This window comes from Monodon monoceros, unplaced genomic scaffold, assembly GCF_005190385.1.
Source record: "Monodon monoceros isolate NGI ecotype Baffin Bay Population unplaced genomic scaffold, NGI_Narwhal_1 Super_Scaffold_19, whole genome shotgun sequence".
Classification (NCBI taxonomy): domain Eukaryota; kingdom Metazoa; phylum Chordata; class Mammalia; order Artiodactyla; family Monodontidae; genus Monodon; species Monodon monoceros.
In genome coordinates this window covers 5,542,195-5,561,690 of record NW_021703775.1, presented here as the reverse complement: position 1 = coordinate 5,561,690, position 19,496 = coordinate 5,542,195, and the positions used below count along the sequence as shown (strand labels likewise).

General features: G+C 49.2%; 1 protein-coding gene across 3 annotated transcripts in view; it reads right to left on the bottom strand.

The window, feature by feature from the left end:
• TBC1D8 (TBC1 domain family member 8) overlaps window positions 1–19,496 on the bottom strand; it is a 125,264-nt gene that overhangs the window by 25,326 nt on the left and 80,442 nt on the right. For all 3 annotated transcript variants that reach the window (XM_029231764.1, XM_029231762.1, XM_029231763.1), the window contains 6 exons: window positions 7,193–7,400; window positions 5,668–5,862; window positions 4,547–4,723; window positions 3,104–3,254; window positions 1,351–1,565; window positions 390–507 (listed from right to left, as the gene is read on the bottom strand). In XM_029231764.1, the coding sequence (XP_029087597.1) occupies window positions 390–507; window positions 1,351–1,565; window positions 3,104–3,254; window positions 4,547–4,723; window positions 5,668–5,862; window positions 7,193–7,400 (1,064 nt within the window). The remainder of the gene's footprint in view (window positions 1–389; window positions 508–1,350; window positions 1,566–3,103; window positions 3,255–4,546; window positions 4,724–5,667; window positions 5,863–7,192; window positions 7,401–19,496) is intronic.

The window sequence follows — 19,496 nt, the reverse complement described above, 5'->3', positions numbered from 1 at the left end:
AAACTCCTTGGGTACCAGGAGCAGACCCCCTCCCTTTCCAGGCCTCAGCATCAGTGAAAAATCTCTTTGGTTTTCACTTTTTGATTTGCTTTTTGCGCCTAGGTTTTTCTTTCCTGAAGTTCAGCTATCCACATAATTCGTTTGTTCTTTATCCAAAATCTGTAAGAGTTTGTGGCAAGATAGCAATCAGGTTGCCACATTCCACCCTTTTGCCAAAACTGTGCAGAGAATTACACAGTTAGTTTTGCAAATTCAAGAGTCAAAACGGTGTTTGTGCAGAGACTAGCTGAGTGGCACAGGGGACTTTATAACCAGGACTGGTGATCAACATCTCTGCCCTGGCTCGGTCACTACCCCCGGGTACAGAGGAGGAGGAAGGAGGCAGTTACCAATGACTCGATGGTTGAAGTAGTCGGGCAGCATCCGCTCACACACAGCAACCAGCAACCAGAAGGCTTCCTCCTCCTCGGTGTATAGCAGCAGAAGGGAGGTCAGGATGTTCATGGACTGCTCAGGGGGTTCGCAGGGGAGGGGACAGTTACTGACAAGGCCACACAGTGCCACAGAGACACTCAATAACACACAAGCCCAAGTGACCTGCAGAAGTCAAGACTGCATGATGAGAGACCCAGCGTACCCACCCACAGCGACACTGAGCTGGAACGACCACGGTGTCACCGTGGCCTCACAAGACACACCGGGCTGAGCGACCAGCCACCGCTCCATCCCTGAGCCCATGGTGTAATGCTGGATTGGGCTGTGGAGCACGCCTCAGGCTCAGATCCCACCCAGCTGTCTCTATGTCTACGTTCGGACAGAGACACACACACCCACACTCACCCACTAATTTCGCTTATGCACAGGAGACAAAGTTTAAAATCCTGTTTTTAAGGGTCAGTAGCTTCTCTCACCCAGCCTCGTGCCGGGGTTTTATTTTGTGCTTGTTTACCACTCAGAGGATGTCTTACCTCCACTCGTGCATCCTGGAGGAAAGCGATCCACCCCAAACAGCTTTTTCCTCCCCAAATAGCATTTAAAAAAGAATCCCTATGACTCCTGTACGGTCTGGAGGGAGAAAGCTCCCACGGCAGCTTCACGGATACCGTCCTGCAGTGGAGGCCCGGAGACCGTGAAGACTGCGCGGCCTCCCGTGGACAGAGGCCCAGCCTGTGCAACGCTCTCCCCGGGCCCTGGGTAACGTTGCTCCTTCTGCATCACCAGCCTGACTCCACGAGGTTGATTCCCTCCACACAACAGTCCTCGGTACAGACGGCTGAGAACACAGACCCGAGGCCTGGGCGGTAGCCCGGGACGGGGGCTATGACCTCCACCCCGCGGCGCACAGCTCACCTGGCAGTACCCGATTCTGGGGTTCCGGTGGGCGTAGGCCGTCAGGACTCTCCTCAAAGCAGCGATCCCCGTTTCGTTTTGGAAGGCGGGGTGCTCCGGTAAGGAGCGATGCAGGTCCCGTTCTATCTCCTCCGTCACCAGGCAACACTTTCCCATGGACTCCTCCACCAGGTTGCCATAGTAACCGGGATGCGAGGCGAGGTCAGTGACGGCATCTGATGATTTGAAAGTAACGTTTCAAGGGGGACTGATTACCGGGAGAGAGTCCACATGGGGAGGGGCCTGTCCGGTCAGAGGACCTCAGCAGGGTCCTGCTACCTGAGGGACATAAAAAACAGTTTGAGACCACACACAACCAAAAGGAACTTCAGTTCTGCTAAGGAGAAAAGAGAAAAAAAGAAATAATGTGGCTTTTCTAAGAATAACCTTATAGAGAGGGGGAAAGAGCTCACACTAGAAATAGCTTTATTACTATGCTTTTAATAAGTTGTATTCCCTGGTAACAGAACTGTGTGTGTGTGTGTGTGTGTGTGTGTGTGTGTGTGTGTGTGTGTGTACTTTAGGTGGTGGGATTTTGAGCCGTGTCACTTTCTTTGCTTGCTGCTCCATATGAATATGGACTGTTTTTATTAAACACAAAAATACTGGGAGGATGCTTTTTGTAAGTCCCCTGTATTTTATTAAATACAAAAATACCCTCATCTGACAGAGGAAAGGTTTCATGGGCATGCTGTTGGTGGGCAGTGAGAGAGACAGGCCAGGAGGCAGCGGGGAGACTCGGCCTGTGGAACGAGGTGAGCGCTGGGAGGAGAGGGACCAGTAGACACCCGCTCAGCAGCCCCAGCGCCCAGGAGCCGACCAGCATCGGGTCTGGGTCTGGGCCTCTCGGGCAGCAGAGGAGAGGGGCTGGGCGACTTCGGGGAAAGACGGGGAAGAGGGAGGAGAGAGGTGACCAAGGGGGAGGCCGACCGAGGGAGGAACAGGGACAGGGCGCGGGGAGGACGGGTCCCCAGGCCTAGCCTCCGGGAGAGCACAGCAGGGTCCCCGGGGCAGGCGGAGCCCTGGCCACCCCACCCCTAGCATCCTGAAAGGGGCAGCAGTCACACTGTCCTGGACCACAGGGCCTTCCCTTCTTGCTGGCAGGGCCCCAGCCGCTCCACCGCGTGGCACCAAACGGCTGACAGAGAAATGCCTGCTCGGAACGCCTCTGGGGACCGCGGCCCCAGTCTCAGCTCCTCCGTCAGCGAGTGTCCTGATGAGAGATGCCCAAGAGCAGCAGCAGGAGAGTCCCCTGTCCAGCGGTGCAGCAGGAGGACGCAGGCGGGAGAGAAAACCCTGCGGCTCTGCCTCGCGGGGACGCTGTGTGCCCTCCACAGAGGAGCGAGCAAGAGGAAGCGCGCACTGAGGGATTCATTACAACACACGCAACTGAACGCCTTCTGAAGATGTGTTCATTTCCTCTACTTCAGGACTCACGTCCTAGAAAGACGCTGCACGTCAAGGGCGTCCTGAACAGAATGCTGGGGACAACGAAGAGACTCATAGTCATTTCTAAAGGAGACGCGATCCCTTGGCCAGACCCTGCACTGACCCAGGACATCACAGCCAACGTGGGAAGGTCCTGAGGTCCCCGGTCGGACACGTCACAGGCAGAGGGGACCCCTCTGCACACACACACTGCCCAGGTCGGGGGCCTTTGTCCCGTGTCCGCTCCAGAAATAAAAGTTGGCCTGGAGACCCCTGAAACGCTTACCAGAGAAAAGGAGCCAGAGTTTGCCGCGTAACGACTCGGGGATCCCCATGGCCACCAGCTTCCGGATCTTCTCCGTACGGAACATGCACACGGTCCTGCCGTACTCTACGAAGTGGTCGTCCCACAGTCTCATCTTGATCTGTTCTCTGGGCTGCAAGTGGAAACACGCTGCATGTACAAAGAAGGTCGTCCGCACCCTCCACAACCCGTCACAGAGAGAGGCTCCTTCTGCTGACGGAGGGACCAATGGTGACAGGCAATTCACTCAGCAGATACTTCTGAACCTCCACCAGGAACAGGGGACCAGCCCTTCAGGGGTTCAGGGCCCAGTGGGAGCACTGACACAAATATTGATAAAACGCCCAGAGCAGATGGGAGGGTCGGGTAGGGCTGGGTGGGGAAGCCTCTCCGGATGCTGACACCAAGCCAGCTGCCGAAACAGGTCAGCTCAGAGGGCAAAGCGGAGCAAGGGGCTCTCGTGATTTCCCTGGAGCTTCCTGACAGCCAGGGGAAAAACCGCCAATCGGAAAAACGTACATTGTTCTCAGTAGCAGAGATGAAGAAGACGTGATGTCTCCAGGTGACTGAAAGTCCTTTGAAATTATGGATTTTTAAAATCCTTCAGAATTCCTAGCTGACAGGAATTTCTAGTGCCTTTTGAACAAGATGTTTACGTATGCTTTTAATTATCTGTATTCTCTAGTAATGGGAGACGTTTACAGAATACTGACGTTACATACACTCAGTATTCTTACGCGTTTCATCGAGCATTCATTGAGCATCTCTGTAAAGCACATCAGAAGGCTCAGTTCTGAATGAATAAAGCTAACGATCTATGATACACGAGCCATTAAGCGGCCAAGGGGCAGCAATCATGTTCACGGCCACCCTGGTACTCATGGTCCCAACACAGCACCCCTCGTGCCAGGGCACCATCTCAGAGCACGATTTCTAGTCTATTTACCATACAGGCATTGCCCTCAGACTCTCCCTACAGAGGAGAAAACTACATAAATGTGACAAAAGTATTTTTAGTTCAGTAAAACTAGAAGACAGCCAGGGTACAAAAAAGAAACACCGTACCAAAGAGCCACACAGACACCACCGGATAAAAGGAGATAGACTTGTTCTGCACCCGGAAACCCCACAAGGGACGGCATGGACGGATGCCACCTGAGGGGCCGGTGGGGAGAGCCATGGCCCTCGGACGTCCCACCACATCCTTCACCCACCGGGACGTACTCTCAGGCCACTAGCACCACTGACCACTTCCCCTTTTCGCCAATGAGGAAAAGAGGGAGGCAAGGAGGGCGCATCACGTGTCCCCAGGTTGCCTGGTAACCTGTGCCACACCAGGCCCACCCTCCAGGGCCCGCGGGAAGCCACGCCCCTGACACCTCCGCCTGTGCCCGGCGGTGGCTAGGGCAGAGCCTCATCACCCACCAGTCTCGAGTCGGGGCTCTGGCTGCCCGACCGCCGGAAACCGGCGACCAGGGCCTCGGGGTGCAGCTGCGGGCTCATCTCTTTCTCCCTTTCCTCGCTATTTTGAGAAGACACCATCTCAATACGCCCAAACCTGTGGTCACCGCACATGCTTGTTGAATGAAACACAGACGAAGTCTGCATGGGGAGGAAAAAAAAAAAAAAAAAAATGAGAGAGAAGTCACTGCCTTCGTTATAAGACAGTCTTTGTTTTGCCTTTGGATGCAGGAGCCTATTAACAAACTTAGACACGCCTCTCTGTTTAGGACTTCCGGGAAAAACAGACTAACACTAGACCCAAGAGATTTGATCCTCGGCAAGGAATATGGTCCACACGGCACCTTCCCGGCGAGGCTGCTCATGGCACACAGAGCACAGCCCCAGTGGGGTTGGGAAAGCACCATCGCGCCCTCAGTTTCCAGAACTGAGGATGGCCATCTCGAGAAAACTGCTCTCAGGTACTGAGAGACTTTCCCTCCCTTCCTCCTGTCACTACTTGGATGAAAAGAGGTCCAGAAAGAAGGCGGACGGGTGTGAAAGAATTAGGGACTGGGTCCCAGCAAATCCGGGTCTATATTTGCAGCTGTCCCATCTTAACGACAATGCAACATCTCTTTCGGCAAAACTTATATCCGCCCCCAAATAACATCATCCCCTCCAACCTCGGGGGGATGGGGGGGGGCACTGACCTCTCTAACCAGTAAAGAGGGTGTCCACTCACCTGTGGGTTGATTCCCCACCAAACCCTCCAACCTCTGAGGGGGTGGCCTGTCAATCCCTCTGACACATGGGTATACCCCATCTATCCCTGTAAACCTGTCAGGGGGGCATCCTGTGGGCATCCTCCAACCTGTGGGTGAGTCCCCATCAACCCTCCAACCCTGCCACACCCACTCAGGACACCGGTGCCATCAGAGATGATACCACACCGTCTGCTACACGGACCCAATCATTGCTTACATTTTTCTGGTACCCAAGTGGATCATCGTTACGTGCACACCCCTTTGGAGACCCCTGGCCTCGAGGTGCTGAAAAAAAGGGATTTTCAATTTACAGGATCCCACAGTTTCCAAGGATCATACCAGGTCCTCATCCCGTGTGGTGTCATAGTGCACGGGGTGGTCGGCGTGCACCTGCTTCAGCCTCGCCAGCAGACTCTCCACCAGGCTGTCGCGATCCGTGAGCTCAATGAACTGGAAGGCCATCTTGCTCCTGATGCTGACAATGATGGGGTTTGGCAGCAGACTCGTGTCCTCCATTTTCTCAATGCTCACGACCTGTTACAAACAGTCACGCGCACAGAGGCACAGCAAGAGAGAAGACGGGCAGGCGTTTAATTGCATATTTGGAAAACATCCCGAGAGAGAAGGCAAAACCCAATAACTGCAATAAGGAACTGGTACGAAGTTAGAAAGTACGGAATGCGGCATAGGCACCACGGCACAAAGTGGGAGTAACTCAACTGCCCCCGGCTGGATGAACCAAAACGTGGGCTCTGCATACAATGGAATATTATTCAGCCTTAAAAGGGATGGATATTCTCGCAGGTGCTACAGTCTGGATTCACCTTGAGGACGTTATGCTAAGTGACATAAGCCAATCACAAAAGGGCAAATACTGTAGGATTTCACTGATATGAGGGGCCTAAAGGAGTCAGATTCATAGAGACAGAAAGCAGAGCAGTGGGTCCCCAGGGCTGGGGGAGGGGAACAGGAAGCTACTGTTTAATGGGGATAGTGTTTCAGTTTGGAAAGATGAAAAAATTCTCGTGATGGTTGCACAACAAGTGTGAATGTACCCAGTACCAGTGAACTCTAACAGTTAAAAACGGTTAAAATGGTAAATGTTATGTATACGCTACCACAGTTAAAAAAAAAAAAAAAAACTACATAAGGCAATCCAGGATTTCTTCCTCCACTCATAAGTAGGAATATTTGTAAAATGAAGACACCTGCTGCAGAAAAATGGAGGTCAATCACATGCATGGAAAAATTGAGTTTTTCTGAACAGTACTCAGTTCATATGTTATAATAGCAAGAATCTGGAAGTCCTGACGTGTGACAGAGCCGTGGGTCCTGTCACAGCCGACATGCCCTGAAACCACAGTACTGAGCCCATCAGATGTGGAAGCAGACTCCATTTCCAAGAACAGAATTGTAGAATTTTACAGTTGAAAGGAAGCATGTTTCTAAATTTTTACCTAAAGTTCCAGGAGGGTATAAAAACCAAGCAATTTGACATTTATTTTCAAAAGATGATGCTTTTTGTAAGTCCCCTTTTTTTTCTTTTCCCTTTTGTGGGTGAAAGGGAAGGATTCATCCCTAAGGGCTGTTGGAAAAGCTTTCATTGCTAAGCAGGTACTTTATAATAACAGCTTTATCAATAATGCGGAGGCCAGGGTGCCCTGTTCTCACCATTCAGGTCTATGCAAATTTCAGGTTGCCAGGCAACAACAGAACAAGCAAAGGCCCCTGGTCAATTCAGGCCATGCATCTCTCCAGCCCCACCCATCCTCGGTGGCAGAGCCTTGCAGTGTGAGCATCCATCCCCGCCAACGCCCCGTCTCACAGCAACCACGGCTCCCTGACAGGAGGAAGACAGGTCTACCTCTCGGAACGGGAGGATAACTTTGCAGCAGCCAGCTTCCTTGCTGGCAAAGCAGATGTAACTGTCGGAGGCGAACATCCGCCCGGCCGTGTGACAGCGGCTGAACGGAGTCCAGAGGGAGCAGTCCAGGACGGCGTGCAGCTTCTCCCGCCTCGGCAGCCTGAAGAAGGCCCGGAAGAACTCGTTCTGTGCCCTGGCTTCCAGGTCCCTGGCGAAGGAGGGAGGGGAGAGAGAGAGGCAGGAACAGTGACTGAACGCACTAGATTGTGGAGGAAAACACTCTTAACCCCTCGGCACAACCCGACATAGAAGGGTATGCAGAAAGGTCCTCCCCAGGGCACCCCCCCATACCCTGAATCTTGGCTCTCAAACCCAATCAAGCAACAAGGCAGCCAAATCACAACATTTAAAAATACCAGTGAATTTATGTCATAACCCAGAATTTTAGGAGGAAAAATTCCAAAGAACAGAAGTAAAAACTTGTCTTTGTCACATGAAATAAGCGTTCTAGGTTTATCTGATAGAATTAGACTTTGCTCAGAGTCAAAATACGACCTTGTAGCTTCCTTATTAACTGTGCACCCCTGGATGAGACTTGGTGTCTCATCCTGACATCTGTAAAATGGAAATAACACCTAAACTTTCTGCTTCAGGGGATCCCTGTGAATATATATATATATATTTTTTTTTTTTTTTTTGGTACGTGGGCCTCGCAATGCCGTGGCCTCTCCTGCTGTGGAGCACAGGCTCCGGACGCGCAGGCTCAGCGGCCATGGCTCACGGGCCCAGCCGCTCCGCGGCATGTGGGATCCTCCCAGACCGGGGCACGAACCCGCGTCCCCTGCATCGGCAGGCGGACTCAACCACTGCGCCACCAGGGAAGCCCTCCCTGTGAATATAAAATGATGTCCACAGTATTGTAAAAGAGAAAAAGCAGGTTAGAAATAGCATCTACGGTATGATCCCATTTACATAAATTCTAGAAAATTTGCAGAAAGTGACACATAGAAAGACTTTCCCTAAAATGTTAACAGTGGCTATCTCCACATAGTGGGATTTCTGCTTTCCACTCTGATTCTGCTTAAATTTTCCACCTGACCACATATTAGCTTAAAAAAAAAATTAAGATATTTTCTTCTAGGAAAAGAACAAATCTTCAAATGTTGCGTAAATGCAAGATATTGAACTCCACACCCTGGACTCCGCACGGAAGCCCAAGTGATTTTTTAGACACAATCTGGTCGTGGAGCCCCTGAGATGGGACCTCACCTCCTTCCCACACAGATGCCTATTCCGCCCTAGTTCTCATTTCCAACCCAGACCTCATTTCAGACCCTCGCGCAAGTGTCTTCCCAGGAGACATCATACAGAGATGCGGCAGTCCACGGAATTTACTCTCCAAGGCTCACAAAAAGATACGCACACGTCCAGAAAGCCCTCTGGGCATAGAGAGAAATGACACAAATTCCACAGATCGAGGTGGCTCCAGTCACAGTGCTCCAAAACTGCAGCTCCTTAAATACCTGCTACAACGTGGATGGCTGTTTCCAAGGGGGCTGAGAGGTGATGGATGAGTTAAAGAACTTGACTGTGATAATTATTTCACAGTGTATGCAAGTATCAAATCTTCGTGTTTCTAACTTAAATATATGCATTTTTATTTGCAACTTAGAGCTCAATAAAGCAGGAAGAAAAAGAAAAAACTTCAGAACTTCTCAATTTATAGACTCAATCTATAAATAGCTTAAGAAAAACCCCCTATCTTTTAGCTTAAAAAAAAACTTCTATATGAAAAACTGGAAGATACTCTTTGTGAATTGGTTTACACAAATACTTCCCAGTAGAACCTGAAACACAAACAAAAAAATTCAAAATTGAATTGCATCAAAAATTAAATTTCTGGGCTTCCCTGGTGGCGCAGTGGTTGAGAGTCCGCCTGCCGATGCATGGGACGCGGGTTCATGCCCCAGTCCGGGAGGATCCCACATGCCGCAGAGCGGCTGGGCCCGTGAGCCATGGCCGCTGAGCCTGCGCGTCCAGAGCCTGTGCTCCGCAAAGGGAGAGGCCACAACAGCAAGAGGCCCGTGTACCACAAAAAAAAAATAATTAAATTTCTGCTTTTGAAAAGTGATGTTAAGATAATGAAAAGACAAGCCACAGGCCATAAAAACTATTGTCAAGGGCTTCCCTGGTGGCACAGTGGTTGAGAGTCCGCCTGCCGATGCAGGGGACGTGGGTTCGTGCCCCGGTCCGGGAAGATCCCACATGCCGCGGAGCGGCTGGGCCCGTGAGCCATGGCTGCTGAGCCTACGCGTCCGGAGCCTGTGCTCTGCAAAGGGAGAGGCCACAAGAGTGAGAGGCCCATGTACTGCAAAAAAAAAAAAAAAACTATTGTCAAAAGACATATCTGGAAAAAGGACTTGTATCTAGAATATATCAAGATCTTTTACGATTCAATAGAAAGTGGGCAAACAGTTCAGCTCTTTTTTAAATGGACAGAAGACGTGAACAGATATGACACCCCCAAAAAAGAGATACAACAAATAAGCAAATGTGTTCAATACCATTAAGAAAAAAGAGGAGGAGGGGGTGGCCTGAGCATCTTCCAGAGAGGAGCTGGGAGAACACAGGAAAGTGCCGTGGTTGCCCTAGAAGTTCGTGCTCTGGGAGAATGGGAGGCAAGGCCCCTCCAGGTGAGCCCCGACCCCTGAGAGCAGACCTACGTCCAGCACGTTTGACTGGAGAACTTACATCTTTGTCCTCAGAGTATATGCGGCTCCGGTGGAAGTGAGGCCAGTGCTTTCACCCGCACACGTCTGACACATGTGGCTGCAGCCACTGCCAAATCCAACTGCTGGCTCTTCCTTCTGGAAGCACATCCCCGCCTCCTGGGGAGATGGCTGGAGCCGAGGTGAGAACAGGGCAAGTAGCACGGGTCACAGCAGCTTGTGCAGAGCTACAGGGAGGGTCGGGGGACTTACATGTATATTTACATTGTGCCCAAGCCTTCAGGCTAAGACTAAGGTGTTCAGTTGTCTAAGGCGGATTAAAAACAATCTTTTCTGTTCAGTGCACCTGCTGCGCCAGCCATCAGCTCGGTTCAGCCCCCTTCTCTGCAGCCTCGGCGCAGCTACACGCGGAGTCTGTCCTCCTTTCGGGGCTGTTCTCCCTGCCCTGTAGAGGTCTGTCTCTCCCACACTCCGTAGCCAGAGCCCAGTGACCTCAAGTTACCAAAAGGAAAGCAGCAGCGGGAGGGGGGGGACGCCTTTCCTAAATTATCTTCCTTCCTCCCTACTAGAAAGCTCTCTTCCAATCCCGCCTTGAAATATGAGTTATATGTGATATTTAATGTTCTAACGTAGCTGAGATGACAACACGACACCTTGAGAGATGGGGGACCCACAAGCCCCTGGGGAAGCCCAGCACAAGCCCCAACCCCACACCCCTGCCAGCCTTGAGGGCCCTTTCCCAGCGGGTGGTCGTTTTGACGCTAAATATATCATGTCTTCTTTCTGAACAGCAGAGAAACAAAGCCCACTGGTCACAACTGGCCTTTCGGACCTTCCAACGCTTAGTAAATATCTCCACTGCTCCTCCATACAGACCGCCAGACGCGGGTCATGACCTTACCCTCAGAAAGTGGCAGCCAATCCCAGGCTTGTGGCCCCGGCGGAAGCGCCCTGTGATGATGGAGTGAGCCGAGCCATCAGCCCCAGAGACACTGCCCGCCCACAGTGCTCACCCCTGGGGCGGTGGGCACAGGCCACAGAACAACAGGGGAAGGGGCCACTAGTCATCCAACCTGGATACATGCCGTTTTAGGAACCAGGAACCATGTGGGTTGACCAGAATACAGAGCAGTGGACACCAAGTTTGCTGTCGAAGACGAAACTAACATGTGCAATCAGACATAACAACTATGCAGAAAATTCTAGGCTATATGCACACATTTTAAAAATTCAGGGCCCTTCCCTGGTGGCGCAGCGGTTAAGACTCTGCACTCCCAATGCAGGCAGCCGGGTTCGACCCCTGGTCCAGGAACTAGATCCCACACGTGTGCCGCAACTAAGAGTTCGCATGCCACAACTAAGGAGCCCATGTGCCGCAACTAAGAAGCCGGCCTGTCGCAACTAAGACCCAATGCAACCAAATAAATAAATAAATAGATTTTCTTTTTTAAATTTCAGGTGCCAGTCCTAAGACCTCAGACCCGAGAAATTAAGCAGTAGGTAGTTCTTTTGTTTCTCTGCATAACTTAGAATGAGATTTTTCTTTCCTGGATTAGGTAAAGATGGATCAGAAACAGGTGTGGCGCTCTCTCTCCCCCCTCATAACCTTTTCTGGGAGAAGAACTGTGTCAGGCCTCACACCAACTCTTGCTCCCTCACATCATTTATCCCACAAAGACAAACTTATGTGAGTCTGCAGACCTACAGCTGCTTCAAGGCCCCATGCTTCCCCAAACTCAGGCTAAGAGACGGGCTGGGGAGGCGTGCAAGGACATCCCATCCCTGGAGCCACCTCCTGCCTTTCTGGAACACTCAGGGCTCTGCAGCCAGGCTGCCTCATGAAGAAACACAGAGACTGCAGAGGCTCTCAGTTATGTGCCTGCTGGTGCATTTCAAACTCTGGGAACTACCAAGGACCAGCAATGTAGAAACAAGGCAGAGAGGCCAGACACGTGCTTCTCCTTCCCACCCAAGTCTGCACAGAAAACACTGCCTTTCTCAAACGTGTGTTTATTCAAAACATCTTTCCCCTGTGATGCCCCACGAGCACCAATGAAATGACGGGAGCCGTTGCCACGCGGCATCTTGCAGAGAGCACACGGCAGCCCAGGACCTCAGGGGACGGGAGGCCAACCTGGCCCTCAGACAACGGGCAGCTGTGTGAAGGACTCAGCTGGCTCCACAGTCCCCCCATTTTCCCTTGAAAATCCACCCCTGGGGACCTGACAGACCAGAACTCAACAGGCCTGGACATCTATGAGGCTCTTCCAGCTGAGAAGAGTCTCCTGCCGCCATCCTCCGCTCTCCGTCCTGTCCCAGAGAGAGCCAGCGCCCCCTGCCAAGCCCGGAGCAGCAGGGGCCCTGCAGGGAGTGGGGCGCGGACTTCCCCCCGGAGCGCGGGCTGGGCGCTCTGGGGCTGCAGAAGCCCCTGGAGAGGACTCTGAGCCAGAATCAGGATGCAAAGTCAACTACATCACCCCTGCAAGCCTGGGCCTTCCTAGAGGGAAGGAGAAGAGCAAGAAAAGGGATGAATCTGGGTGGGAAAGGCCCCAGAGGGTCTGAAAAGCTAGTCCGGAAAGTGAAGGGTCAGCCAGGTGACGGGGAGGAGGGCTTTCCACTGAGGACATCAGCCCCCAAGGCCACCACGGTTCACCTTTAGATACTGACAGCGTGGGAAATGGAGGCCATTTACTGCACTGCCTTGAGCCTCCTGTAGCATTCTCAGCCCGTTGAAATGAATTTCAATGAAGATTACTGCGTTAACGGAGTCTTCCTGTAGCATTCTCAGCCAGTCGAAATAAATTTCAATGAAGATGTTATTTAATTTAGACTCAGGGAAGCCCATCACCTCTCCCTTCTCACCCCCCTAAATTAGTGGGCTATACTCTTCTCACCCTATGCTTCACACCTTCAGAATCGATATTTCCTGGTTGAAGTATCAGGGCCAATCAATCTGTTCCCTCATTCCCTCCAGTCTCCCTCCAGGAAACCCCCTCCCCGGCCTCAGTCCCCCTGCCCCCCTGGATCTTGTAGCTGCACCTGGAGGGTCCCTGGTCCAGGGCGCCCTCTGGGGAGTCCCGCCAGCCCTAACGTGTCTGCTGGACCGCGGTGCGCATGCCCTGGCCCATCATCCCTGCTCTCCCGGGAGGTCTGAGCTCGGTCTGCTCTGTGCCCCTAAGTCCCAGGGGAGCGACCAAGCTGCAGGCATAACTAATCCATAATCAGACCTCAAGGCACCTTTTAAAAGCAGTTATCTGAGACTTCCCTGGTGGCAGAGTGGTTAAGAATCCGCCTGCCAATGCAGGGGACACAGGTTCGATCCCTGGTCTAGGAAGAACCCACATGCCACAGTGCAACTAAGCCCATGCGCCACAACTACTGAGCCTGCACTCTAGAGCCCGCAAGCCACAACTACTGAGCCCGCGTGCAACAACTACTGAAGCCCGCGCGCCACAACTACTAAAGGCCCGTGTGCCTAGAGCCTGTGCTCTACAACAAGAAAAGCCACCACAATGAGAAATCCACGCACCACAACGAAGAGTAGCCCCGGCTCACCACAACTAGAGAAAGCCTGCGCACAGCAACGAAGATCCAACGCAGCCACAAATAAATAAATAAATTTATTTTTTTTTAAAAAGCGGTTATCTGGGAAGGGAAGTAAAAATACATCAACAAAAGGGGGCCAGAGGAGCATTCTAGACCCTGTGATTGTACCCTTAGCATGAAGAGACTGTTTTCCTCAACGTTCAACCTGGGCTGTCTTGGCAGGATGTCAAGTTGACTGAGTCATTACCTGTTTATGTCCACAGGCCAATGTCTCCAGGACAGAAAGCTTCAAGCGAGAACCCGCCAGGAACTAGCGGGAATGGCACGCCTTTCACTTGCGGAGGAAGTCACTCAAAGTGCCGTGACCAGTAAAACGTGCCATGGACCAGGACTCTGCCATCCGTCTTGGGGCCCCGGGCACCCATGGGCCAGGCAGCTCCACCACTGGCCATCACTGGGGTCCTTTTTGCCCTTTCTCTCCTCCCCTCTCTACAGTTTCCAGGGCTTGCGGGGGCGGGGCGGACAGCCTTGTAGAATTCACCTGTTTCTGGAAGAGTCCCAACACCGCTGAGTTTTCTTCCAAAATGGATGATTTTTCCCAAAGGGCCTTAAGTGCTCCAGACCTTCCACTTTCCTCTCCTTTCCTCATTTCTATCCCAAATTAAAAATGCCACATCTGGAAGTACAGCCGTGCTAGAACATCAGGAAATTTGTGAAGAATCACCTGAGATCCCAAAGCCCAGGGGACTGACCAGAACACAACAGCTACGAGCTGGCCTCCCCTTCCAAAAACCACCTGGTTACAATTCCCTCACCTGCACATCTACGTGCAAACATGGTGAAAGAAGTCAAAGCTCTAACTGGTAGTTTCCATGAGCCCTTTTAACAACCTACACAATGGAGATGGGTTTCTTCATCTTTAACAGGTCTTTGTAAGCTGGACTAAAAGCACTGAGGTACCAAACTATATAGAGGTAGTTGAAGAAATATGGGCACGAGTGGCTCCCTTGTACTGGGTTGTCTTCTTGAGGCAGGAAATAGCTGGGCCCCAGACTGAGCAGCTGGAGTTGCCCCCTGTGGACAGATACTCCAAACTAGCAGGATCAAGAGAAGAGCTGAGCCCTGCCCAGATAAGAGTTCAAGAGACCACACATTCCTCATTCTCACAGTCAAGGAGACCTTCCCGACTACACATGTGCAGAAAGGCTCTTTGGAAGTCAAAAAGGGAGTGATGTCAACCCACCCATAGGCCTCTTTGCTAGAATCCACCTTGGCTAAGAGATGCGCACACACAGATGGGAGGACCCTGAGATAAACAAAATATGGACTCAGAATCAAGCAAAGCAAGATGACTGGCCAAAGGAAACCTGGAAGAAACGCCCTATAAAAGCGATTCAAACTACCACGGGGGCAAGACTCTCTCTCTGGGCCCACCCGTGTGTCAAGCCACATGTACCCTTTTTCCTCCTAATAAACACTTCACTTGTTTCACTACTTTCAGTCTCTTTGTGGGAATTCATTTCCGCAAAGCTGAAGGACCAGGGCCTTGTCACTGGCCACTGGTCTAGTGGCTAGGATTCAGCGCTCTCACTGCCGTGGCCTGACTTCAATCTCTGGCTGGGAACCGAAAGCCTGCTTCAAGCTACTGCAGGCCAAGGGCACCCGAGATCATTCCCGGCCCTGAGAAGCCAGAGACAGTGATGGGAAGCCTGGGGCCAGAGGTACAGGGAGGAGCTGGGCACTGGGAGTCGTAAGACCAAAGGTGGCGCTGGCCCCAGGGCCCGCGCTCACAGGAGTGCTGGGCAGCAGCCCCACCCTACAAAGGAACTCTCAGACTACAGAGATGACGCAAAACCAAGTGAAATTCAGTGGAGTTTTACCCCTAACTCCACTTGTATACATGATCGATTTAAAATATGCACACACAGCAGGAAGGGTCTTTGAATTCTTTCTGAACGCATGAAAACTCTTAGACACTGCCATTCAGAGACCACTAATTAGAAAGACACACATTCCCCTAAATGTTCAGAGAAGGCAGTAGACATGTTTAAGGAATAATAGGAATGGTAAAATAGATGAATGATTAAAAAAAAAAAGTTTTAATGACTAGTGGTTCCTAAAACCTTAAACTAGAAATACCATATGATCCAGCAATTCTACTTCTGGGCATGTGACCAAAAGAACTGAAAGCAGAGTCTCAAAGAGATATTTGCACATCCATGTTCACAGCACCATTATTCACAACAGCCAAAGGTAGAAGGAACACAGTGTCCACTGATGGATACACAGGTAAGCAAAATGCAGTATAAACATACATTGGAGTATTATTCAGTCTTAAAAAGGAGGGAGATTCTGACAATCTACAGCGTGGGAGAACCTTGAGGACATCAGGTTAAGCGAAGTAAGGCAGTCACAAAAAAGACAAATACTGTAGGATTTCACTAGAGGAGGCAGATTCAAAGAGACAGAAAGGAGTAGGGTGGGTGCCAGAGGCTGGGGAAGCCATGGGGAGTTAGTGTTAATGCAGACAGAGTTTCCGTTTTGAAAGATAAGCGCTCTAAAGATGGATGGTGGTGATGGTTACACAACAACATGAATGTATGTACTTAATACCACCAAACTGTAGGCTTAAAAATGATTGCTAATCATTGGGAAAATGCAAATCAAAACCACAAGGAGATATCACCTCACACCAGTCAGAATGGCCATCATCAAAAAGTCTACAAACGATAAATGCTGGAGAGGGTGTGGAGAAAAGGGAACCCTCACACCTACCCTCCTACGCTGTTAGAGGGAATGTAAATTGGTGCAGCCAATATGGAAAACAGTATGGAGATTCCTCAAAAAACTAAAAACAGAAGGACCATATGACCTAGCAATTCCACTCCTGGGTATATATCTGAAAAAAAAAAAACAGAAACACTAATTCAAAAAGATACGTGCACCCCAATGTTCATAGCAGTGTTATTTACAATTTCCAAGATATGGAAACAACCTAAGTGTCCAACAACAGATGAGTGGATAAAGATGTGGTGTATGTATACAAGGGAATACTGCTCAGCCATTTAAAAGAGTGAAATTTCAGCTCGCCCTCCACACGGCACAGGCCACGTGCCAGGGGCGCGTGTGTCACAACAGGGGAACCTGCAGCACCATCCTCCTCCTGGGGGGGTGCCTTCTCCTTCCACTGTGACTGTCCACTCCATTTCACCACCCGGCTCTGTGAACTAGCCGTGTGGCTGACACGGTCTTTGTGCTCCAGCCAAGTGTCAGGCCTGAGCTTCTGAGGTGGGAGAGCCAAGTTCAGGACACTGGACCACCAGAGACCTCCCAGCCCCACGTAATATCAATCGGCGAGAGCTCTCTCAGAGATCTCCATCTCAAGGCTAAGACCCAGCTCCACACAATGACCAGCAAGCTACAGTGCAGGACACCCTTTGTCAAACAACTAGAAAGACAGGAACACAACCCCACCCATTAGCAGAGAGGCTGCCTAAAATCATACTAAGTTCACAGACACCCCAAAACACACCACCAGACGTGGACCTGCCCACCAGAAAGACAAGATCCAGTCTCATCCACCAGAACACAGGCACTAGTCCCCTCCACCAGGAAGCCTACACAACCCACTGAACCAACCTCACCCACTGGGGGCAGACACCAAAAACAATGGGAAATACAAACCTGCAGCCTGCGAAAAGGAGACCCCAAACACAGAAAGTTAAGCAAAATGAGAAGACAGAGAAACACAAAGCAGATGAAGGAGCAAGGTAAAAACCCACCAGACCAAACAAATGAAGAGGAAATAGGCAGTCTACCTGACAAAGAATTCAGAGTAATGATAGTAAAGATGATCCAAAATCTTGGAAACAGAAGGAGAAAATACAAGAAACGTTTAACAAGGACCCAGAAGAACTAAAGAGCAAACAAACAATGATGAACAACACAATAAATGAAATTTTAAATTATCTAAAAGGAATCAATAGCAGAATAACTGAGGGAGAAGAATGGGTAAGTGACCTGGAAGATAAAATAGTGGAAATAACTACTGCAGAACAGAATAAAGAAAAAAGAATGAAAAGAATTGAGGACACTCTCAGAGACCTCTGGAACAATATTAAATGCACCAACATTCAAATTATAGGGGTCCCAGAAGAAGAAGAGAAAAAGAAAGGGTCTGAGAAAATACTTGAAGAGATTATAGTTAAAAACTTCCCTAACATGGGAAAAGAAATAGTCAATCAAGTCCAGGAAGCGCAGAGAGTCCAATACAGGATAAATCCAAGGAGAAACACGCTAAGACACATATTAATCAAACTATCAAAAATTAAATACAAAGAAAAAATATTAAAAGCAGTAAGGGAAAAACAACAAATAACATACAAGGGAATCCCCATAAGGTTAATAGCTGATCTTTCAGCAGAAACTCTGCAAGCCAGAAGGGAGTGGCAGGACATATTTAAAGTGATGAAAGGGAAAAACCTACAACCAAGATTACTCTACCCAACAAGGATCTCATTCAGATTTGATGTAGAAATTAAAACCTTTACAGACAAGCAAAAGTTAAGAGAATTCAGCACAACCAAACCAGCTTTACAGCAAATTCTAAAGGAACTTCTCTAGGCAGGAAACATGAGAAAAGACCTACAAAAACAAACACAAAACAATTAAGAAAATGGTAATAGGAACATACATATCGATAATTACCTTAAATATAAATGGATTAAATGCTCCCACCAAAAGACACAGACTGGCTGAATGGATACAAAAACAAGACCCATATATATGCTGTCTACAAGAGACCCACTTCAGATCTAGGGACACATACAAACTGAAAGTAAGGGGATGGAAAAAGATATTCCATGCAAATCGAAATCAAAATAAAGAAGCTGGAGTAGCAATTCTCATATCAGACAAAATAGACTTTAAAATAAAGACTATTAGAAGAGACACAGAAGGACACTGCATAATGATCAAGGGATCAGTCCAAGAAGTAGATATAACAATTGCAAATACTTATGCACCCAACATAGGAGCACCTCAATACATAAGGCAAATGCTAACAGCCATAAAAGGGGAAATTGACAGTAACACAATATAGTAGGGGACGTTAACACCCCACTTTCACCAATGGACAGATCATCCAAATTGAAAATAAATAAGGAAACACAAGCTTTAAATGACATATTAAACAAGATGGACTTAACTGATATTTACAAGACATTCCATCCAAAACCAACAGAATACACTTTCTTCTCAAGTGCTCATGGAACATTCTCCAGGATAGATCATATCTTGGGTCACAAATCAGGCCTTGGTAAATTTAAGAAAACTGAAATCATATCAAGTATCTTTTCTGACCACAACACTATGAGACTAGATATAAATTACAGGAAAAAAAACTGTAAAAACTACAAACACATGGAGGCTAAACAATACTACTTAATAACCAAGGGATCACTGAAGAAATCAAAGAGGAAATCAAAAAAATACCTAGAAACAAATGACAATGAAAACACGACGACCCAAAACCTATGGGATGCAGCAAAAGCAGTTCTAAGAGGGAAGTTTAGAGCCATACAATCCTACCTCAAGAAACAAGAAACATCTCAAATAAACAACCTAACCTTACACCTAAAGCAATTAGGGAAAGAAGAACAAAAAAACCCCAAAGTTAGCAGAAGGAAAGAAATCATAAAGATCAGATCAGAAATAAATGAAAAAGAAATGAAGGAACCAATAGCAAAGATCAATAAAACCAAAAGCTGGTTCTTTGAGAAGATAAACAAAATTGATAAACCATTAGCCAGACTCACCAAGAAAAAAAGGGAAAAGACTCAAAACAATAGAATTAGAAATGAAAAAGGAGAAGTAACAACTGACACTGCAGAAATACAAAGGATCATGAGAGATTACTACAAGCAACTCTATGCCAATAAAATGGACAACCTGGAAGCAATGGACAAATTCTTAGGAAAGCACAACCTTCTGAGACTGAACCAGGAAGAAACAAAATATAAACAGACCAA